The 24,194-nt window shown below is 46.4% G+C and overlaps 2 protein-coding genes across 4 annotated transcripts in view; one reads left to right on the plus strand and one right to left on the minus strand.

Moving 5' to 3' along the window:
* Nucleotides 1–24,194, minus strand: part of SLC29A1 (solute carrier family 29 member 1 (Augustine blood group)) — a 201,883-nt gene that overhangs the window by 13,812 nt on the left and 163,877 nt on the right. The window lies entirely within an intron of this gene.
* Nucleotides 1,191–18,763, plus strand: TCTE1 (t-complex-associated-testis-expressed 1). The gene is made up of 5 exons (XM_050950031.1): nucleotides 1,191–1,251; nucleotides 10,570–10,846; nucleotides 12,664–13,232; nucleotides 14,726–15,175; nucleotides 17,722–18,763. The coding sequence occupies exons 2-5, from the start codon at nucleotides 10,663–10,665 to the stop codon at nucleotides 17,914–17,916; spliced, it is 1,398 nt and encodes a 465-aa protein (XP_050805988.1). The 5' UTR covers nucleotides 1,191–1,251; nucleotides 10,570–10,662; the 3' UTR covers nucleotides 17,917–18,763.

The following is a 24,194-nucleotide window of genomic DNA, read 5'->3' on the forward strand; positions in this document are numbered from 1 at the left end:
TACACCAGTGCAAAGTGCATATCAAGCATTACCAAATCCGAACAGCAATGTGTTACACCCACTTTGCCAAGTGTAATGAATATGTGAGGGCCAGGCCACTGGATAATCAGACCTCCAGCACCTAACCATCACCCACATCAGCTCACAGCTGGATGCAGTTCCCTCTGGAGCCCAGCAGTAGTGCTCTGAGTGTCATCTGTGCATGGGAGTGGAAGGGGTCTCTAAAGACTTGGGGCATGTCTGCACTTACAGCACTGCAACTGCACCAGTGCAGTTCTGCTGCTGTAGTGCTTAGTGAGGAAACACGCCTGTGGGAGAGCTTCTCCCATCATTGTAGGTACTCCACGTCCCTAGCAGTAACTAGGTTGACAGGAGAAGCCTTCCCACCAACATAGCACTGTTTACACTGGGAGTTAAGTCAGTATAACTGTGTCACTCTGGGTGCAGATTTTCCACACATCTGATCGACATAGTTATACTGACATGTTTGTCCTGTAGAGCCTGCTCTACACACAGCTTTTATACAGGTATAACTCTGTTGGTTTGGGATGCAATTTCTTTTACTGCTATTGTTGTACCAGTATGCCCCTAGTGTGAACACTGTTATATTAATATAAAGTTACCTTGTACTAGTGTAGTTTATTCCCCTTCCTGAATGGGCACAGCTATACTGGTTAGGGTTACCACCTGTCCAGGTTTTCCCAGGATCCCCCCTTTTTTGATGTAGTTGTCCCAGAAAATCTGTCAGGGAGCTCCGCAGGCGCTGCCAGCTGGCCTGTGCATGGGGTCAGGATCAGCCCAGATATCTCAGGGTTTTTTTTACATCTGACAACCCTATTACCAGTGTGAGCACCTTTACACCAGACCACACTGGGGGCTGTATTGCTCCCGGGACAGTGTAAGCCGTGCAGCTTCTGTGTGTAGCCAGGGCTTGTGCCGCCGGGGCTGCGGATTGCTGCAAATGTTGGGGCGCGCGGGGTGACCCCTCCTCCTGTGGGGTCGCTCAACAGACCCGTGCATGGCTCCGGGGGGGTCCCTCCGCCCCCTGTCACGGCATGAAGGGGGCACCCCACAGCAGGGTCAGAGCACTCGAGCCCCCGAACTCCGCGACTGGGACCGCCTCGCTTCCGGCCTCGGAATCCCTCCCCGGCCCCGCCCTTGGCAACGGGCCGCTTCCCTAGCAACCGCGGCCGGGTCCTGCCTGCCAGGCCGGGCGGCGCGGAGCGCAGCGGGCCGAGGCGGCGGGAGGCGGTGAGCGGCTGGGGCCGGCGGGGGGCCTGGCTGGGGGCAGAGGAAGAGCGGCACGTGTATTAGCGGTACTCGGGGTCCCGCCCCGGCCGGAACGTCCCCGCCCACGAGCCAGCGTTGGGCAGGGAGTGGGCCCCAGAGCCGGCGCGCGGGTCCAGAGCCTGTGGGCAGAAGGCTCCACCCTGCAGTCAATTCCTAAAAGTCCATGTGGCTCTGGAGGGAGCCAGGGCTGGTTGCGGCTGCCTCCCCCGGCTCTCCCCCTCAGCCCGCTGAACAATGCCTCACAGAGGAAATTTAGGGAGTTTCCTCTCTCTTAGGGAAAGATGGGGGCTTTGTGTTGTCAACTCCTTGGAGAGGGGCTGCCTGCTTTTGTCTGGAGCACACTGCCAAAAGCTTGTACAATAATAACCTCCCGGGGTCTGTTAATTCACAAACTCAATAGTTGTCATTTAAAACCCCCCAACTTTCAGTGGGTGTTTAACAGACGAGGTCATGCTGTAGTGAGGTCTATTACTAAGACATCATTTCTTTTACAAAATATACCACAGTCAGTATACTAGCATGCTCTGGCATATTACCCTTATTAATCAGTACTAAATTATGCTTGTCAAAAGACATGATTAGGGTGACCACATGTCCTAATTTTATAGGGACAGTCCCAATTTGGGGTCTTTTTCTTATATAGGCTCCTGTTAGCCCCATCCCAATTTTTTACATTTGCTGTCTGGTCACCCTAGGCATGATAAAGCATATTATGTGATGCTTTAAGTACGATTTCTTAAAATTACATTTAGTTGCCTACTCTTTAATTTGCAACATTTGGTAATCACACATGGGCCTGTCATTAGTACAAATTAGTGAGGTTCTGTTGTAAATTGGGACCCGATACCATGGACATGGCTCAGTGTAAGAACTTAGGGAGAATACTTTTTAAAACACTTAATTTGAAAATCATTTCTGCCTTTGCTTACTTCTCAAAATCTGCATTGAGGTCCTCAGTTTCTTTTTTCCTCTGCTGGAGCTGATCACATCACTAACTCCTAAAATAGCATTTTTCAGCTTCTGCTGCTAGTAATGCTATCTGCACTTATAGGAGAAACAGAACTGTGAGGGCTTGAAGTCAGATCTTGGCAGATAGAAAGCCCTTCAGTTCACCTTTAAGGACCCTGACATTTACAATATAGAAAGGAATGCCAGAAAGTCATTAGTGAGGGGAAGGGATCATGTTCTGGTTGTGAAAGCAAAGGCCTGGGAATTTAGAAATAAGTTCAATTCATAGTATTGTCATGGGCTTCCTGTATGACCCAGGCAAGTCTCTGTACCCCATTATCCCCAACTGTAAAATCAGGAAATTATTTGGCCTACCTCAGTGGGGGATTAAATTGATTGATTGTAAAGTACATTGAGATCCTCGGATGGAAGGAGCTAATGGAGGGCAAAGTATTGTTTTAATTATTAAAATTAAGTAACCAATTAATTTTTATTGGGAGTCTAGAGAACAGCTTGATGGAGAGGAGAGAGGATCAAGTCATTGCTAGTTCAGGACATTGCCAGAGCTAGACTTGATTTGGATGAGCAAGCACTGACGTTTTTGGAAGTGGCTGGATGTTCTCCTTACTTCTCTGTTAACTCCATCTATCTGTGTATTCCCATCTTGGTTGTCACCTTTCTCACAATTACTGCCACATAAAGTGCCCCTTCAAGAGTTGACAAGACCCTGCCAGCCACTGCTGATTGGCAAGTGTTGTCACGGGTGGTGGTTAATTCCTGAGCAGCTATCTTTCTTGAGGTTTTACTTCATAAACACAACGACTCCAATCACTGAGGAGTGTCTGATATGTTGGTGATGACTCAGGGCACCTTAAGTAAAAGGAGATATGGAAGATAATTTTGTCTCTGGCATAGTTGGTGATACTGTTCACATAAATAACCATGTTAGCAAATGAATGGCAAAGCTAGTTCTGCCAGATCCGAACTTGACAGCTGTTTTCTAACATGACAGTAGCTAGCACACTTTCCTTGTCCAGTATGAATGGACGTGCATGTGAGTGTATAAAAAATGGAGAGCCATGCTATACACATTACCCCATAGAAGTCAACTACATAGTTGCTTAACACAAATATAACATATATTGGCAAAAATGGCTCCCCTAATTCACCACTGGTGGACTACACTGGTGGCAGCAGTGGTGAGAATGCTAGACAGAGCAGGTGTATTTACTATTATCATCCAGTCCTGCATAGAGCAGATCTAGATACTGTGAAAGTAAAAACACCTGCAGCTTATCCAGGGCCGGCCCCAAGTTTTTTGCTGCCCCAAGCAAAAAAAATTTCCTGTGCCCCAACTCTGCCCCTTCCCCACCTCATTCCAACCCCTTTCCCAAATTCCCAGCCCCGCCTCCTCCCCCACGCGCACTGGGAGGGAGGAGGGAGAAGCGGAGCGGGGGCCCGCTCGGGGGAGCAGGCGGCAGTGGAGCTGAGGTGATCTGAGGCGAGAGCGGTTCCTCGGCCCCCCCACCCCCAGGGTTACTTCCTGCGGCCCTCCCCACACCCCCTACCGCCACAGCTCATCTCCGCTCAGGGCCGGCTCCTGGAAAGCGCTGCCCCAAGCACATGCTTGGAGCTCTGGTGCCTAGAGCCAGCCCTGAGCTTAGCCAGTGTTTACACAATGCTAGAGCAATGGTGAGCAAACTCCCTAAAATTCTGGGTAGACAGGACCTAGATATGGGTGCAAACTCTGTTGGGCTGTAACTGTGCTTGAAATAGTTTCAGATACATTTACGAGCTCTAGTGCTGACAGGAGCTTTATGTTTAATCCATTTCTTGGACTGACTTATTGCTGTCAGGGGGCCCTGTGAAGTCAATGGGATTCTTTACATTGACTTCAGTGGCATTGGATTAGCCACAAAAGCCAGAACCCTTTCTCCTTGAGCAGACCTCCTTATTTCTTACTTCATAACATGAAGAAGCTAGAATGATACCAATCTAACCTGGAATCATTGGGTGGAATTCTTTACCACCAGAGGAAATAGGGTTTTTTGTAGTAGTTTTATGCAGAAAGGCAAATTGCCTTAATCTGTGCATAAGTAAAATAGATTGGGAATTTACAACATGTCCAATTTCACTGCATATCATTTAATAAAACCTTTGTATTGTAGATGATTTAAGTGTAGAGTAGGTGGAAAGGAGCATGCATTACTTTTGTTGACTATTCTTGGCTTATTGATAATGTTGTGATGGGACTTACCCTCCAGGAACTTATCTAATTAGTTTTTGAACGCAGTGATATTTTTGGCTTTCACAATGTCTCCTGACAATGAGTTCCACAGACTAACTGTGCGTTGTGTGAAGAAGTGCTGCCTATTAATTTCATTGGGTGACCCCTAGTTCTTGTGTTATCTGAAGGGGTAAATAACACTTCATTATTTACTTTCTCCACACCACTGATGATTTTATAGACCTCTATCATATCCCCCCTCAGTGATCTCTTTTCTAAGATGGACAGTCACTGTCTTTTTGATTTCTCCTCCTATGGAAGCTGTTCCATATCCCTAATCATATTTGTTGCCCTCCTCTGAACTTCTTCCAATTCTAATATGTCTTTTTTAACACGAGGTGACCAGAACTGCATGCAGAATTCAAGCTCTGGGCATACCATGGATATTAATACAGTGTCATGGTATTTTCTGTCTTATTATCTATCCCTTTCCTAATGATTCCTAATGTTCTGTTAGCTTTTTGACTGCCATTGCACATTGAGCAGATGTTTTCAGAGAACTAACCACGATGACACCAAGATCTTTTTCTTAAGTGGTAACAGCTAATTTTAGACCCATTCATTTTATGCATATAGTTGGGATTATATTTTCCAATGTGCATTATTTTGCACTTTATCAACATTGAATTTCATCTGCCATTTTGTTGCCCAGTCACCAAGTTTTGAGAGATCCCTTTGTAACTCCTTCACAGTCAGCTTTGAAGTTAACTATCTTCATTTTGTGTCATCTGCAGACTTTGCCACATCACTGTTTACCCCTTTTTCCAGATCATTTTTGAATATGTTGAACAGCACTGGCACCAGTGCAGATCTTTGGGGGACTCTGCTATTTACCTCCTCTCTCCACTGTGAAAACTGACCATTTATTCCTACTCTTTGTTTCCTATCTTTTAACCAGATACTGAGCCATGAGGGGACCTTCCCTCTTATCCCATGATAGCTTACTTTGCTTAAGAGCCTTTGGTGAGGGACCTTGTCAAAGGCTTTCTGCAAGTCCAAGCACACTATATCAACTGGATCATCCTTGTCCACATGTTTAATGACACCCTCAAAGAATTCTAATAGATTGGTGAGGCATGATTTCCCTTTACGAAAGCCATGTTGACTCTTCCTCAATGTAGGTGTTCATCTATGTCTGATCGGTCTATTCTTTGCTATAGTTTCAACCAGTTCGCCTGGTACTGAAGTTATGCTTACCAGTCTGTAATTGCCAGGATCACCTCTGGAGCCTTCTTTAAAAATCAGCGTTACATTAGTTATCCACCAGTCATCTGCTGCAGAGGCTGGTTTATGCAATAGGTTATATACCAAGTTCAGAGTTCTACAATTTCATATTTGAGCTCCTTCAGAACTCTTGGGTGAATAGCATCTGGTCCGGGAGACATATTATTCTTTAATTTATACATTTGTTTCAAAACCTCCTCTATTGACACCTCAATCTGGGGCAGATCCTCCGCTTTGTCATCTAAAAAGAATGGCTCCAGTGTGGGAATATTCCTCACATCCTCTGCAGTGAAGAAGTTGTAATTTGCTTTTCAGTATCTGTCTGTGTCCATCCATCCATCCAATGTTTAAATATATGTGACACAAACTCAGCTGCTGGAATTTGTTTGCCACATCAGCTATAGTTTTCTGTCTCAGATTCCTAAAGCCAAGATATAGGGGTACATGAGCCCAAATCCGTGAAAGAAGCCATTTCATGAACTGATTTATGTCTGGACTGGAAGCATCCAGAAAACCATGTCATTGAACAGGAGCTGGGGTATATGATTACCATGCCAAAGGTTGTGTGAATTGATTCAGTGTGATCAATGACTCAGCGTCAGACTTGGCACTCTGCAACACCTTGGAGCCTTTGAGTTGATTCAGGCACCTTTGTGGAATAGTTATCACCCCATAACAACCTTGCTCCTGCTATATTCAAGTTCACACTGAATGCTAAGTAGGAACAATGGAGAACTGGAAACAGAACGCAAGAGAGAAACATATTTTGCATGGAAACAATGATAGAACCATAGGGGTCCAGTCTAGTGGCTGTATGGTCAGTATTGTGCAGCATCACTTGTGGGATTTGTGTAGATTAGGAAAAGAGTCTCAGGTTAGGTTTAGATAACATGTGTTAGCTAACCCCGAGCTAACCTTAATCTCTTTTCCCAATGCAGACAGACCCAAGATCTATTTAATTTACATCACCACTCAGATCAAAGCGGAACATAGCATCTTGGGGCATAGTTTCCACAGACCACAGCTCTGTTAAATCTGAGGGCACTTATCTACTGCTAGGGTGACCAGACAGCAAATGTGAAAAATCGGGACCGGGGGTGGGGGGTAATAGGTGCCTATATAAGAAAAAGATTCAAAAATTGGGACTGTTCCTATAAAATCGGGACATCTGGTCACCCTATGTACTGCATTTGGCCCAGAGGCAGCAGAAGCTACTTTGCATGAGGGGTGAGGGTGGAGGTGCTTCTGCATGGAGAGTGGAAGAGTCAGAGGCAACAGAGGGAGGTCAGGGTGTGAGTAACAGGAAGGGGAGTCAAGGAGGATACTCTGCATCATGGGCAGCAGGGAATACTTGGGGTGTGAGAGAGAGGACGGGATGTAGTACCTACCTAGTCCTCAGCACCGCAGCAGCTGCTTCAGCGCCTCTGTCCTGCACGCATGCACACAGTGTACAAGGAATGACTCGCAGGGCTGGAAACATAGATCAGGCCCCACAATATTTCCATTGTGTGGACGCTAACTGCCTGCCATTCCGCCGCCCCTGATTTGGCCTACAGACTGCAATTTGGTCACTCTTGGCAGATTATTACTTAGTTACTTAGCTCGTGCTTTACAAAACCAAACAAAGACAGTGTTCCTGTCCCAAGGATTTTGCAAGAGTTTTCAAGCATAAGCTAAAGGAGGTGCTGTACCATTGGGAGGACAAGGGTGAAAACAATTTGGTCATGTGGTCACATGAGAGATTGTTGCTGGTATCTTGGGGATGGTATAGTTTGTTTTTTAAATGTCTGTTAAACTCTAGGTTACAAACTTCACAGATTACAAGCATCTATTTATTGATTAGTGCAGGATGCATATTACCTAATGAGGGACTTAGGAATTACACCTTTCCCTCATTTCGTTGCCCTGGAAATGGAATATGCCATGTGGCTTCATGTTCTTGGTCTCTAAAATCATTCCACGTAGTCACTGTGCCATCAGTAAACTGACACTCAGACCATTTTCTGGGACATGACCATGAAGTAACCCTACGCCATCTATGCTGTGCTGTAGTTTCTAAGTGCCAGCCTTTCTGGGACTGCTCCAGAAATGTAAGAAAAGCTGTCAGTAGCCACAGGGAACTGCAACTGGCTTGGGAAGTGCAGAAGCACCTGACACCTTTAAGAAAGCACTAGGTAGAGAAAGGTCACTTGTCCCAATAGCGTGTCCTCTTTAACGTGCTATCAGTGCCACTGGAGTTCTTCAGTCCCTAACCCCAGATTTTCAGGTGGCGTAAATCCATTACAGACAAGAAGCTACGCTGATTTATGCCAGCTGAGAATCTGGCCCCTTCTCTGTTTCCCCACAGTTCTTGTTAGCTGTCTCTGAACACCCTTGGAAACTTCCTCTGTGTATTCAGAGCTCGCTGAAGAAATAGTTCTGTTTCACCACTGCTTACTCTTCATTTCTGAATGTTCTGGCTGCCTCCCTCAATTTCCCCTCACCCCCTTATGGGGTGGTTTCCCTTCCTCGTGGGTGTACGTCCCACCTCCTTTCAGCCTTTTCACTGCCGTTTCCATAGTCATCCCCATGCTAATTTCCTCCTCCATACCAGGAAAGCTGACCTCCCCACCATCTTAGACTGCCCTCTATCTTCTTTCCTCCTCTGTAACCACCAAAGCTATAAACTGGCCATCAACAAGTTTAGGCTTGAAATTAGACAAAGGTTTCTACCCATCAGAGGGATGAAGTTCTAGAATCACCTTCTGAGGGGAGCAACTGTGGCAAAAAACCTAACTGGCTTCAAGACTCAGCTTGATAAGTTTATGGAGGGGATGGTATGATGAGACTGCCTACAATGGCATGTGGCCCATCGGTGACTATCAGTAGCAAAAATCCCCAACGACCGGAGATGGGACACTAGCTGGGGAGGGCTCTGAGTTACTAGAGAATTCTTTCCCAGGTATCTGCCTGATGGGTCTTGCCCACATGCTCAGCGTCTGATTGCCATTTTGGGGGTGGGGAAGAAATTTTCACCCAGGTCAGATTGGCAGAGACCCTGGGGGTTTTTGCCTTCCTCTGCAGCGTGGGGCAAGGGTCACTTGCAGGTTTAAACTAGTGTAAATGGTAGGTTCTCTGTAACTTAAAGTCTTTAAACTGTGATTTGAGGACTTCAGTAACCCAGCCAGAGGTTAGGGCTCTATTTCAGGAGTGCAACGTGCAGGAGGTCAGACTAGATTCTCCCTTCTGATCTCAAAGTCTATGATTCTAAAGCCCAATAACTATCTGCCATAACCTTATCCCTCATCTCCAATTCCCCGCCAGCATATTAGCGGGTCACTGTCCTGCAGTACCTGCTGTGTGCTGTGAATACATATGAAGAAGCCTTTGCTGACAGTCTGTGCAACACAACATGAATCATTTCTCTTTACTTCTCTAGTTCTTCTTAGCATTTGATAGAGCTCCTCTCTTCCTTCTTAGCAGGCTGTTTTATAATAATGTCCACAGACAGTTTGGGGGATTGGGGCACTGTCAAAACCTACTACAAAGGTTTCAAAGAAACAGGGAGTAGTACTGGCTGAGCCAGCACATATCAGTGCTGTAAAGGAAAATGGAGCAGTCTCACAGAGGGAAAAGAAATAATGAGCTTGATCTGGGTAGCAGCGTCTGCCTCTCTCCCTTAAAGGGAAAATGATGCATGGGATCAAAGCGCTGCTCAGCAGAGATGTGCAGGGAGGGACATTGTGGTGTACGATTCTACGTGGCTGCAGGCTTCTTTGTAGGATATTATTGGAGGCTCGTTTTGGATGAACATCTTGTCATTGTCTAGCGCTCGTTTCTAGAGTAGCCTTAAGTTCCATGTCAAACTGGGCTCTGCAGTGTAAATAAAGATCTAGACCTACCTCTCAGCTCCTGAATACAAGGTATGCCACTCATCTTAGACCCCCACAAATCTAAACTGTCCATTAGTATAAATTACTGCCATTGGCAATGCTGAATTGGGAAAGGGAGACAGAAGTATCCATCTTAGAGAAATGAGGCTACCTTGTTTCCTAGTCTGTTGTTTGTCATGTCCTTCACCCAGAGTCTCTGCATTACTCTTTACAAGCTGCTGTCATGCACATGGCTGAGAGCTATGGTGGCATAGGGGAAAGGAAACTGGCAAATTTGACCCTTCAAAAGGAAACAAGAGAGTGTTGGTCTTTAGAGACATAGTGGGTAGAGGAGGGGACTGGCAGTCTGTTCGATTCCAGTTCCATTTGATGGATGGGACAACAGGCCCAGAAAGACTGACATTGGCTGCAGGTGTAGCAAGGTGAAGTCAGCTAGGCCCACAGGCTCTCCTTTACCTCCTTGTTGCTTATGTGGAGCCTATCTGCCCTGTCACACTGACTCCTCTCACAGGGTTCCTGAAGCTCCAATTAACAGATGTTCGTAAAGAGCATAGAAATCCTCGGATAGAAGGCAACGGGGAAGGGCAGTGAAAAAATTGCAGAGAAAAGTTAATACAGTTGCAATGAGCTTCAACCTCTAAAAAGCATTAATAGCTCTTCATAGCAATACCATTGTGTTATTTATGATGTTTATTACACAATGCCCCCATTGTGCTAGGGGCTGGATAAACATAAGAGCAGTAGAAAGTCCCTGCCCTGAAGAGCTTGCAATCTAAAATCGACAAGACAGACAAAGGGTAGCAGAAAAGAGTATCCAAAGTGAGCAGAGTGATGGTGTGCAGAGTGATGTCATGGGAGTGCCAACATTTTGGTGGTGGTGGTGTTTTTATTAGCACCAGTGAAAGACTCCAGTCGTTTGCCCTTTCTTAAACTGTCTTTTTTTCCCAGGGGCCTTGGCTGGAAATGTGCTGGTGATACTGTCCTGATGCAGACTTTCCTTCTCTTTCATCTCAGGGGGTAGGGTCAGACTAGCACATTAAGATGCAGGAGCCAGTTTCTGGAGACATGAACATGGCCTCTCCTCCATTGAAAACATCAGTGGCGAACCCTGCAGCCAATCCCCGACGCATGCGACGGATCATTGCTGAGGATCCTGAGTGGTCACTGGCCATTGTTCCACACCTCAGTGAGCTCTGCCTCCAGTGCATCATCAGCAACTTTGAAAGTAAGCCATGGTCCCTTCCCCACAGCAGTCCTGCGCACTGCATTGTTCTACCTTGGGTTGTGGAGCAGGCTCACACTGGGTCGTCCATCCTGCTGAGTGTCAAAGAAAGGGAAAGAGAGTGGACAGAGGAAAAAATCTCTCCTGCTGCTCAATAGCTAGATGTGTCTATATAACTCCATTGCAGTGGTTTCCACTGAGTTACATGGGGGATGAATTTGGCCCACTGGGAGTACTACACAGAGTGAGAAGGTGCTCTGAACTCAGCCCATCCTATCTGTTGGGGTGCGCCTCAATTTCCCTCCATGCCCTGCTTGGACTCGCTATATCAGCTTTTACCCTGACCCCGGAAGTCAGATTTCTCTGCTCTTTGTCATCTGGCACATTACAGTACCATCCAGGGGCCCAGTCAGGATGGGTCCCAGTGTGCTGGGTGCTGTACAGACAGAGGTAGAACTAGTCCCTAGCCAAGTTGAAGAATACAAGTAATGTATGAAGGTGTGGGAGTGGGATATAAACTTACTACTTACTTACTAACATTTCCACAGCTGTCAGCTGTGATGTGACAACTCATACACCTGAGAATGGTGACATCCTCAGGTGGACTGTGTGCATCTGGACCAGATGAACTGCTAAGAAATAGCAAGGCTGCCAGGTCAGGGTTCAGAGTTTGGGTCCCAAGCTGCCTGGGTCTGGGAGCCCAGTGAGACTGAGGAGGAAAAGGAGTAACTTCCTTCGATCCTCAGTGCTGCTCTCTGCCTGACTCAGAACAGTGGCATTGAAGGCCTCAGAAAGGGTTTGTCTAAGCAAGGGTCACTGCAGTGTGAGTGTGTTAGTGTGTGGGAGGAAATGGAGGGAGTACTGGAAGAAGTCGTCAAGCAAAGCCACAGTGCTCTTCTTCTGTAGATATCTTTAGTAGAGAGACTGCCAAGAAGAGAGAGAAAGTAGGAACGCAGCTTTGCTTCTCAGAATAAGATTTTCCATGTGCAGACAGGTCTCTCTGTTTCTCGTCTCTATGATTCCATCATGGTATGATGATGAATACAAATCAGGTGTATAGTCCTCTAAGCGAATATAGCACTCTGCAGAAATTCCCTGCCCCAAAGAGCTTCCAGTGTCTGCGAGACGAGCTGAGAGATAGGACAGAGATTCAGAGCAGAGGGGTGAAGAGAGATTACTGGAGGAGAAGGGAACGTTTTTCTGAATAAGGTAGGTTTGAAGGAGGAGATAGGGAGGGCTTGGTGGGCAAAAAGTAGGTAACACTTTTAGCAGAGTATACAAAGGTGCAAAGGCAAGAGAAATTTTATAAAGAACATTTAAAGGGCCCAGACCCAAAATGTTCTCCTTTAAAAGGTTATAATCCTCTGGGAAAGTTCTCCAAACAACGAGACAAATTCTGCTGTGACATATACTGGTGTAAATCCAGAGCAACTCCATTCACATTAGTGATGTTATTCTGGATTTACCTTGGTGTCCTAGAGCAAAATTTTCCATTAAATATCTACTTAGACAACAAGAAGTCCACCACCTAGAAATAAAAACACAAAATTGCTAGCCACAGTTTATGTAGGACTGACAATATTTTTGTAGCATGGTACTATGGAAGCAGCAGAAGGGAGCATAAGTTAACAGATGCTATTCCCAAACAGCATATAAAATCAATGATTGCCAAATGGTAAAAAAAAACTTCTGTCAATAGGTCTGGGTTAGAATATTACTCACCATGATATTTCTAGGGGGATTGGATTAGTGAACATACCCCGCCCTCAGATTCAGAATGCTTTTGGGGAGTAACCTCTCCTCTTCTTTATTCCCTACAGAGAATCCTGTTGTGGACCGTCTCCTGCCAGAACACCAAAGGAAGGTGCTGGACAGGATTTCCACAGGCCTGCCTCTCACAGTGACTGCCAACCTGATCAGCGACGAAGGCTACTGGAAGAGGTGCTGTACTGAGCGCTGGGCAGTGTGTGATGTCTCCCGCTATGGGGGCAGCTGGAAACGGATGTTCTTTGAACGCCACCTGGAGAGCATCCTGAAGTACTTCATCCCTAACACAACCGACCCCAATCAAGTCCTGGAGGTCATCCCGCTCTGCAAGGAGTATGTGAGGAAGCTGGAAATCGATCAGTTCCTCCCACCAGTGAAGCTGGATCAGAACAAGGAAGAGGATGACATGTCCGATTCTGGGAGTGATGTTGGGGTGGATGAATTGTGCATGCATCACTATGACCTGGGAGTGCTCACTGCTGCCCTCTCTCACCTAGAAGAGCTGCATCTGACGTATGGTGTGAAAGACTGTGGCATGAACTTCGAGTGGAGCCTCTTTGACTTCACCTATCAGGACTGTTGCTCTCTGGCCAATGCTTTCAAGAAGTGCCACACCTTGAAAGTAACTTGCCTAAACTGATTTTTTAACATTGATATTTTAAAGGATAAGCTAAAACAGGGCAGAATACCCTTGCAAAGAGCCAAGAGTCCAGTTTTACCTGCTGCTCACCATTAGTCTTCCCAGTCCAGTGGGTGGCTTTCAAATGTTTGACTCAAATAACTTGACTGTCTTAGACAAACTTTCTAATTAGGTGCCTAAATATATTCATAGGATGCAATTCACTGCAAACCGGTAGAGTATTTGAAATGCATTTGATGCCACACAATGGGCAACATTGAGAGCTGGTATAAGCAGGTCTGTATCTGTTGAAATTGATAGGGCTGCTTGCACCAGGCTTGAATTTGGCCAAGTGAGTGGAAAGTCAAGATGTGAAACGTCCTTTCCCCCTCAAGCCAGGCTGTCTGCTAGCTAAGGACAGGGCCTTTCCCCTTTGCCGTGCCTGTCTAACTTCATGTTTGAAATGAGACTAACTACATGGCGTGTAATTTAATATCCTGCTAGGTGCTGTTTGTTATCACATGTGTGAGGTTCAGTAAAGCCTACATCTTATTAACTTGAGTAACCCCCTTCCCCCATATAAAATGTGTTCTCTGTAGATCAGGACAGAAGGAGCAGTCCTGGTGCACCTCCCTGCATAATCCTTGATGGGGATAAGCAAAGGGAGCCAGTTCTCTGTTAGGCCAGTCTCTTAACTTTTATGAGCAGATACATGCAATATGTTACTTAACAAAGAAAATGTGACAGGATGTCACCCAGCAGCACAGACACCCCAAAACATTGTGGGGCGGTGTTAGAACTCCCAGCACAGAGGATGTTTCTCTCTGGACAATAGCATAACCCTCAGCTCAGTGGTTATTCCACTACAGAGATTCTGCCCCACAAAATCATAGACATGTAGGGCTGGGAGGAATCTCAAGAGGTCAAGTCCAGTCTTCTGTGCTGAGGCAGGACCGGGTAAACTAAAGCCATCCCTGACAGGTGTTTGTCCAGCCTGTTCTGAAAAACCTCCAGTGACAGGGATTCCACAACCTCCCTGCGAACCTTATTCTAGAGTTTAACTAATTCCGGAGTTTAACTAATTGACACATCACAATTCAGAGAACAGGCAGAATAATCTGATCCCTCCCTCTCTGGATGGATTGACAGGTTCTGCAACTGCCTTCCACCATTAGGTGAAATGAGCTCTTCTGTGGCCACAGAGATGCCATTGTGGGGCCCTTTTGCGACTGCAAGGTTCCCTAGTGGGGGCAAACATGCCATTTCTTGTGCACCTGAGGATGATATGTTGTTATATTTCAGTTAGAGGTCAAACAAAGACTGTTAAATTTGAAGTTAAGGTGGATTGGCATTGCTCTCTATGGAGGCTAGGTGCCCAGTTCCCTTTGACTTTTAATTGAACTTGTGCACCTAACTCATTTAGGATTTTTGAAAATCACTTCCAAAATGATGGTAGTTGCTGTGCCAACAAGCATAAACATATTTTTCTCCCACAGGTCTTCAAGCTGTGCCGGAGCAAAGTGGATGATGAAAAGACTCGGGTGCTGATACGGAATTTGTTAGATCACCCATGCTTGGTGGAGTTGGACTTGTCCCATAATCTGATCAGGGACCGGGGAGCACGAGCCATTGGCAAGCTGATCAACCGTAGCAAGCTAGAAATTCTCAACCTGTGTAATAACCGGATCCGGGCCCCAGGAGCCCAGGCTATTGCTCATGCCCTAGGGAAGAATTCTACGCTGACCTCTCTGAACCTGCGCATCAACTGCATTGAGGATGAGGGCGGCCAGGCAATAGGCCATGCCCTGCTGAATAATGCCACCTTGACATCTATCCATCTGGGAGGCAACGAGTTGTCAGAGCCAACAGCTACCCTGTTCTCCCAGGTCCTTGCTCAGAACACAGCTCTGACAAGCATCAACCTTGCATGCAACCACATAGGGCTGGTAAGCAGCTTCCCTGTCTAAAAGAGAAATTTCTTCAGTCTGCTGCCATTACAGCAGCTAGTGCAGTCCAATTTAAGCATCTGTCTGGATCAGTGGTTCTCAAACTAGGGCAATCACTTGTTCAGGGAAAGTCCCTCGTGAGCCAGGCCGGTTTGTTTACCTGCCACGTCTGCAGGTCTGGCCGATCACGGCTCCCACTGGCTGCTCCAGGCCACTGAGGGCTGCAGGAAGTGGCATGGGCCAAGGGACATGCTGACTGTCCTTCCTGCAGCCCCCATTGGCCTAAAGCGGGGAACCACAGCTAGTGGGAGCTGCAATCTGCTGAACCTGCAGATGTGGCAGGTAAACAAACTGGTCCCGCCCACCAGGGGCTTTCCCTGAACAAGCGGCGGCCCTAGTTTGAGAACCACTGATCTGGATGATTTTACATAAAGCAGATGCAGAGCTTGTTTGGTCTCTGAACTGCTGCCCCTCACCAAAGAGCCAACTTTATCTCCATGTCACACACTGCCAAGGTGATCTTGATTTGAGTATTATAAATTGTTGGCAGCAGAGAAGCTGAGGTTAGAGCAAATATCACTAAAAGAAGGAATCCTCCATTGTTTCACACTCCCTGCACTCTATATATAATGAGACTGACAAGCTCAACCTGTATTTTGTGAAGTTGGTCTTTAGGAAATTGACAGGTTTGTTCCCAAGTTAAAGAGAGGCCCAGGAAATTCAGGAAATATTTCTGAGACCATCACGGCTTCGTCATGGTACAAAGGCATCACCCTCATAATCTCCTGCTTGTATTGATATTCAGATCAGCATTGTTAGAAAACTGGCTCACTTGCTGAATTTACATAAGTCTCAGCTCTGCTACTGAGTCACCAGATGGCTTCGGCCAAAGTTTTCACATCCGCATGCCTAATATTCAGCTCCTAAATCCAAGTGGCCTGATTTTCAAAACTAGTGGGCATTCACAAATCCCATCGAAGTCACTGCTGGTGCTCAGCTTCTCAGAAAGTCAGGTCACTTCTATTTAGTTGGCTACATGTGGATAAAGAATCCTAAATCTAGGCAGCCATGTTTGAAAATGACCTTTAAGTTCTGTGCCTCAGTTTTCCCATTGGTAAAATGGAAATAGTAAAACCTACTGTACCTGCCTGCCCACCTCATGGGGTAGCTGACAGAATTTATTAGCCAATGTTTTTAAAGAGCTTTGAAGACAGCAAGCATTTTATTAGTTCTAATTTTAGTAGCCTCTAAATAGCAAAGAGCTAGAATGGAATAATACAAGGAAAAAAGGGTGTTCTAAAGGGTTGAAGTTTATCTTTGGAATAATAACCCTAATGCTTAGCACCTTCCATCCAAGGATCTCAAAGCACTTTGCAGATGTTCATTAGTGAAACCCCAAAACACTCTGAGAAGTTGGTCAGTATTATTGTCTCCATTTTACAGATGAGGAAACAGAGGCACAGGGAGAGAAAGTGATTTGCCGGAGGTGCCAGTGTTCAGTGGTAGAGCTGGAAATAGAACCTAGGAGTCTTAACTCCCAGCCCCCTGCTGTAACCATTAGATACACTTCCTTCCCAACATGGGACTCCAGGTGAGGAGCTGTGACTCCCAGGCCCCTGGTTGAACCACTAGAGGCACACCAAACTCAGGCCTTGGTCATGTGCCTGCATTCCCGTTTGATTTCAAAGGTAGACTCCTTCCCTTCCTTTCCCACTTCCTGCCCTCTCTCAGGAAGGTCAAAGGCAGTGGGGGGCTGGGGGCGGGAGGAGTGGTCACAGAGGGTAGGAGCAGCATGTTTATTTGGTATCTGATAGATATTGACTGTCAATACCTAGGATTCAACACCTCCAGAAAACATCTGTTGGTCCAATCCCTGGAGCGTGTTGACAGGTGAGGGAGGTAATGGTACCAAGGTGAGCTGCCTCTCAAAGCTCCAGAACTCCTGAGATCTCTGCCAATTTTTCTGTCACAGCTTGAATTTCCTCAATGGATTGAACTTCAGTTGTGTGGGAGTCTCTGCCTCACCACAGATGTCCCCAGGACAGAAATGTTCCCATTTCTGAAAAGGAGGCTATCAGAATGGACCTCTCTTGACATTTGCTGGAGTAGGAATGGTACCCTTAATTGTGCTGGCTTTGACATTAACTAGCAGTGAGCTGATGAATGGGTGACCAGATATACCGGCATGGCTCTGTCAGGTTATCATCTCAGTCTTAATCAGCCATGAGTCTGAGAATTGCTGACATGATACCCAGAGGGAGCCATTAGTGTGAGCACTGCATAAGGTTACACTCCTTTTCTGCTTTGCTGCCAGTAACGTTTGAGTCAGGAGATTCCTGCTGAGGAATAAGATATCCCATGTTTTGCTTTTTGTCACATACTCCTACTTAGGACATGTGAGATGGAAATACACATGCTCCTTTCTCCTCTACTCCACTCGCAGGCAGTAGGTGAGTGCCGGTGAAAGGCACTCTGGGGATTGGGGGACATGGAGCAGCAAGCCTGCTCTGGTCTGTACTTCACGCCCATCTCCTCTCTGATTCCAGGATGGTGGGAAGCAGCTGCTGGAAGGAATCTCAGATAACAAGACCGTGACTGAATTTGACCTGCGGCTGGCAGAGGTGGGACAAGAGAGCGAGTACCTCATTAACCAAGCCCTGAAGGCTAACCAGGAAATTGCCCGTCTGAAAACCTTGTACCAGCCAAACTCCCTGGAAGAGAAATCCCCAGATCTGGATTAGCCTAACCCACGCCCCTATTTCCCGCTGTAGCCTTTGAAATGAAATGTCTCTCCTCATTGGGCAGCTGTGGCCATATGACATTAATTCCTGATTGGGGGAGGGGTAAGAAAATGGAACAGACAGCCTGGTGTCAGGGACCAGGCCCTACCTGGCAGTTGGACCCCAAAGGGGATTTCTCACTGGCTACTTCACATGGTGTGGTCAAGGGTTTGCCTTTTCTCCAACTCCCCAGCCTGAGCTAGGTTCCCATCGGCTTCAGGCTGGCCAAAGCCCACCCTGCCATTCGGGAAACTACACATGCTCCCTCCATTCAGTAGATTTTTCTCAACTTATCTGCTCTACTCGTTGTCTAGGACACCTGGCGGGGCTGGTAGCATGAATGCCTCTGATAGTCAGCTCTTGGAGTAGCCTTTGCCCAGAAATCACATAGCTCGTTGTTACTGTGGGACAGAATGCCATGAATGGAGACTCAGGGCTAGTGCCAAAGTTGGGTCTCCCATGTGGTTCTGTCACAAGGTTGTTTCATGCTGTCATTGGCAACTGGGAGCAAAGGATGGTAAATAACACTGGCACCCAGCCTTTGGGAGCAGCACACAAAACTTACGAGGTTGTCATCATAAAGTGGGGGCACAGTTGCCAGGGAAGAGCAAATAATAATATGGAAGACCCTATCTATGGTACATGAGCTCGCTCTGCAAAAGCTTTGACGAGCTGGCCTCTCACCCGAGCTCACTCACAGGGACTGCCACCAGACCCAGAATGGAAGTCTTGATATGGGGCCAGTTACCAGGATATCTAATTATCATAGTTCTTCTTCCTTAGGGAGGAGTTCCTCTGGTAAATAGACCACCCTTCCCACACTAACCAGCTTGTGGTACAAAGCAGCAGCCCCAAGCAGACACACACACACAGGTTTAAACAAGGGAACCAGCCCTTTGTCACTCTCCCCAGGGGACAGAGGCTTTGTGTTATGTATGGAATCTGTTAATGAAGCACACCCCATTCTAAAATGAAATGGAAGGGTTAGATTCTCCTTCCACAGCAGGGTATGTGTTAGGGGGCTTTATAAGCTCCATGCTGACAGTGTGGGAAACTAAAAAGGTCTCTGTTTAGTCCTAGAGCAGGTACACCAAAGACAGGCTTCCCAGACCTGGCACTCTACCAAGACAGCAGGGAGCATCACCTCTGGGGCAACAAGAGAGCTCAGTTTCCATGTGAATTCACTCCTCCATCGCAGCAGTGCTGCTGGACTGTGTGCTGTTGACACCTGTCCATAGGGAACTGTGCTGAGACTCCCAACTCATTTCATGAGGGGCTGATTACCCCCAGGTGTGGCTAATGGGGCTGATTACACTCAGAGGTGATTTCATCGTAGTACCTACCTCTCACAGACTGGCCTGAAAAGGCATGTCCTGGAGTTAGTCTCAGAATATGTTTTTCTTTCTATAACCTTTTCAGTTATTTTTTCTTGCAATAAAATAACTAAAACAGGGAATTATACATATTCTATTGTATTGGCTTCTATTCTTACCAGTGAAATCAATTGGCAGTCTATGAAGGGCATACTACAATGGCCTGTGGACCACTAGTGGTCTGCAGCATGCTTGCTGGTGGTCTGTGGTGAGCTGTGCCATGGTACTGGGGCCTTCTTTGTTTCCAGCTGCTAAATGGCATTAAAAGAAATTCAAGCCACATTCAATACTGATCTAAATGTTTCCTCTCCAGGTGAGCAATGGTAGTTGCAGTTTGGATGTTATGTGGCTGTGACTGGGAAGGGAGATACAGAGACTGTGCGTGGGTATTAAAAATGTGGGTTGTGCTATGAACAGAGTTGAGAACCCCGTGTAGACAATAGTTAAGAAGCAGGAGGGACGAGTTAAAAGTCATGGAATAGTTAATGTATTACATATCAGATGCCATGTTCTAGAGGAAGATTGTACATATTGGGCCAAATTCATGCCTGGTGTACCTCCACTGACTTAAATGAGTTTACAGGTGGGATGAACTTGTCCCATGTGGTTATTTTTTTATGATCCTCATCCATAGTTAGATTCTGGGTGTGTGGAACAAGTGCTAATCCTCAAATTTGTGAGTAAATGAACCCTGTTGCTTATAACTTGTTATGGTATCCTTGTAAGTAGTAAATGAGCTCAGTGATCTTTACGTGCCAAACATGAGTTTTGCATTAGACAGTCACAAATTTAGGGCTGTTTCTCTCTCAGTCCAAACATTTTGATTGCATCAATTTAGTGCTCACTGAGGTGGTTATTTTTGCTGATCCCCAGTGAAAATGGAGCTGGGGAGAGTTAGAGGCACTTGCCATGGCTGGAAATCAGCTTTGACCTGGAACCTAAAGATTATATTTGATGGGGCATTCTACAAACAGTGTAACTAGGCTGCCTTAGGCAAATATTGTTTTGGACAGTTAGATGGCAGCTTTGGCAATATTTTGTTTCCAGCTGTAGAGGAAAATAAAATCTTTAGGTAATGTGAATTTATTGCATATGGAGTATTTGTGAGTGATAGTTAATGAGAACTCTAGCTCACCTGTATTTCTGTCTTGTCTTTGTTCCAAACTCGTGGTGTAGGATATTTTTCAGCATAGTTTTCCAGAGGATTGTGTAAACTTTACTAGTAGAACAAATTATTGGTTAACAACCTCCTAAGCAGGTTGGTGGTAACTTCTCTAATGTGTAACTGCAAAACACACGCTTTGCATTATGACATTATCCTGGCATGTGGGTTAATGTAGGGGCAGTGATTGGATCTGATGTGACTTCAGTGGCTTCATGGAGGCAACTTGCCTCTGAGTTCAAACCCCCAAAGTGCTTGAGACATAGTTATGATTCCTGTGGTGCCATCCAGGTTTTGGGAAGCATTCCAGTAACAAACTCAAGCCAAGACCACTGGGGGGAGTGAGTCCAAGCAACAGCCTTTTGTCCCCACTATGAAACAGCACAGAATCTTCCAAGTGAAGTGGCCTGTTCCAGATCTGATCTTCAGGCCGTGCTGCTATTTCAGGCTTTCCCTGAATGGTGGTTTAAACAGGGTGTGTTGAGGTTGGGGAGGGGAGAATGTTGTTTGTTGCATGTTAGCAGCTTTTCTCTGGTTATTGACCCAGCTGAGGCTTTGAATATATTTTTATAAACACTGTCTAGCATTCTAGACAGATGTGTGATGAAGGTAAAGAGCTGTGTTCCATAAATAATACATCTCCCCCTCTTAGGAAGGGTTTTGTGCTCTTCTGCCTTTGCTCCTCACTGGCATTGCTGTGGGGACTGGTGAGGCTCACTTTGAATAGGACACTCATCTTAGGGAGCATGGCTGGTTTTCACAAACCTTTCTTTAGCCTGGGGGTAGGAGGAGCTGCAACATCCCAGCCAGAACCCATGCGGCTCTGTGTGCACTGTGCACGTTGCTCCCAGAAAGCCAAGCTGTCTTGCTGAAAACAGAGCTGCTTCCCCTGCATTCAGAGGGAGGGAAGCGAAGGAGTGGGGGCATGAGAATAAGAGGCGGGCAGGGCTCTGTCTCCTGGAGGGGAAAATACTTGTTGAGGCCAGTCTATGGGCCACCTGAGGAGGGTGATAGGAAAGGGGCCACTTGACTGACTCCTCAGGTCCTTTGATCCTTCCTGTGAGAACACTGAGCCATGACAGGCCTCACAGGATAACATCCTTTTACCTCTGTGTGCAGGGGGGTCAGGCCTCATCCTACTAGTCCTATGTTCATTACCAGTCAATAACATTAGAGTCTCTGACACGCACAAACCCACAGCTGGGGCCGGAGTCAGTGAATCATCTGGAACTTTTATTACACCGATTTGGTTTACAATCTTTGTACTTTGATATTTCCAACAGAAAAGGCAACATTGTGATATACTGTTTGTACATAGAGAGAGACAGAGCTAGATCATATTGACATAGTTAAAAGTCAAAACTGTTCCCAATGCTCACTAAAGAGTTTGTTAGACAGATCCCCGCCGGTGCCTCGCTCCACACAACGGATACAAACGCCCATGGCTCTGCTGCCTGCGGACCCCAGGCCAATGGGGCCTTTAGCTGCTTGAAGGTCTGGCCTTATAGATCAGAAAGGATACGGTGTGAGGTTATCACTGGCAGCAATGGCCACCTTAAAGGTGTGTCAACAGCACTACCCTAAAGCCCTTGCAAATCAACATACAGTATTTACTCTCTTCCAAGCTACACATGAACATTCTGGTATACTTCAGGGCTATCTCCAGCATAAGAGAAGCCCACCACAGCAGCTATAAAATTCTTTCAAGACATCTCCAGAACATCAGCTACTCCTTACCTACCACTAAGCACTTTATGTTGAGGTGGGTATTTTTAAGTTTACAAAATATTTTCTTAAAGAAGTGACACAGCTGAAGTAGATGAGATTTTGTTTAGTAACCTTGCAAAAGCCGAAGGACCAGATTCAGCCACATGAGGCAGGTGCAATTCCCAACAGCATGGATGGACCAGTTACAAAAGTGTTAGATTTGTCCCAAGAACAACTCTGTGTAAATTACAAGTGCGGCCCACTTCCTGGAGAGCAGGGTGATGCATTGAAAACAAGCTCAAGTGGTTGTGTTCCCAAAATGTACTATAAACCACACTCCAGAATGCACAAAGAATAGTAGGTTTGTTTGGCAGCATCTGCCCTGAGAGGTGGTTAAAACTGGGCAAACATGGTAAAAAAAGAGGTTGTGAATATTTGTTACAATAAAAATTGTATTAAATTGCCTTTCAGGGCGTTCACAACCTTCTTCCTCTAAACAGAGGAAAGTCTGCAAGCAGCTGAAGTATTGCAGCTATTTTACAAATGCATACCTGTGCCAAGACTCACGGGAATGTCTGTTCAGGCAGCCATCTTGAAATCTCTTGGACTTCTCTCCTCTGGCACAGAAATTAAACCATGTGACTTGGGTGACCTGCCCATCTCTTCTCTCCCTCCCCCTCGGCCAAACATGGATCCACAGAAGTGAATCACGTGTTAGTACACACATCTTTGAAAAATTTCAAATAAACTATTTAGTAAAAATCCAAGTCTGGCCAGGAACAATCAGCAACAGAAATAAGGGCAAATGAATGGAATAATTCATTAGCAATAGTTCAACTAGTGCTATGGGAGGCAAACAGTCCCATGGGGCATTGAAGGTGCAGGTCAAGGCTGCGACCTCATTGCAAAGCTAGGGAGGAATGACCTTCAGCTCCGAAGTCTGAGAGCAGTTTGTGCTCCACTTGGCTGTATGTTGAGGATCCCCAAACACTGTATATGTCCTATCCAGCAGCATGAAGGGGCAAAAGCAGGGAGAGCCAATCAAATGACACAGCATTTCTTTGTGTGCACACGGAGGGAGGGGTGGATAAAAAGTGGCTCCTGGAGTTTTGAACTCTTGGGAACGACACTAGAACTTTTGCTTTGTATGTGCAAGTTAGCGCCTCTGCTTGAGCTGGACGGAGCGAAAAGCTGGTTCCTTAGAGCAGCAGATGGCAAGCTGGGCTTCTGCTCTTCTGATTTGAATGCATACGGTGGAAGGGACGTATCACTGTGGCTGGCTGCCCAAATCACACAGCTTCTGCTATGAGCAACAGTGGTGTCATTTCTTGGTGTCAGATCAGCAATGTCTCATGAAATGGGCTAGTTAATTTCCAGCATTAGCTGGGAAGTGTGGGAGGGCGGGTATGCACCTAGCTCCTTACTTCATTCAGCCCCTTCGTTGGCTTGCATTAGGTTGGCACTGCCCACACTGAGCTTCCTCTATTCGTTGCCAGGATGGGGAAGCATTTCTGCTGCTGCTTAGTCTGCCTTTTGTGCGCTCAGCCAGCCAGCCACTCAGAGGTGCTGGAGAATGGCAATTTAGGGGCAGGGGAGGAAGACGAGTCCTGCTGGGTTTGTGTGTCACCCTGAGACAGCAGAGCACAGCTAGTCATTTCCATGGCAGCTTAAAAGGTCTGAGGGACTGGGCAGAGCCTTGCATGCCCAGTCTCAGAATAGCCTGAAACCCTGTTAGGGTTTTTTATTTAAAACTAATTAGTGAATGAATGTGATGCTCATAAAATGAGGGACACGGAGTGCTGGTCGGAACCAGGCATAAAGTTGGCAAGATTCCTCCCACCTAACCCTGCTAATCCCCCTCAGCCAGGTAGCTCCCCTTGCTACTCCATTCCTGGGCTCTCCACACAGCTCTGCTAATTGTCCTCAGTCTGCACCTGCAAAACAGACACACACACTCTGTCTCTCTCATTCAGTCTGGGGGCCCACACAGCTCTGCT

This window comes from Gopherus flavomarginatus, chromosome 4 (assembly GCF_025201925.1).
Source record: "Gopherus flavomarginatus isolate rGopFla2 chromosome 4, rGopFla2.mat.asm, whole genome shotgun sequence".
Lineage (NCBI taxonomy): Eukaryota > Metazoa > Chordata > Testudines > Testudinidae > Gopherus > Gopherus flavomarginatus.

Coding starts and splice junctions, on each gene's coding strand:
- TCTE1 (XM_050950031.1), top strand. CDS start 10,663: ATGCAGGAGCCAGTTTCTGGAGACATGAACATGGCCTCTCCTCCATTG. Junction 10,847..12,663: donor CATCATCAGCAACTTTGAAA/GTAAGCCATGGT, acceptor TATTCCCTACAG/AGAATCCTGTTGTGGACCGT. Junction 15,176..17,721: donor CATGCAACCACATAGGGCTG/GTAAGCAGCTTC, acceptor CTCTGATTCCAG/GATGGTGGGAAGCAGCTGCT.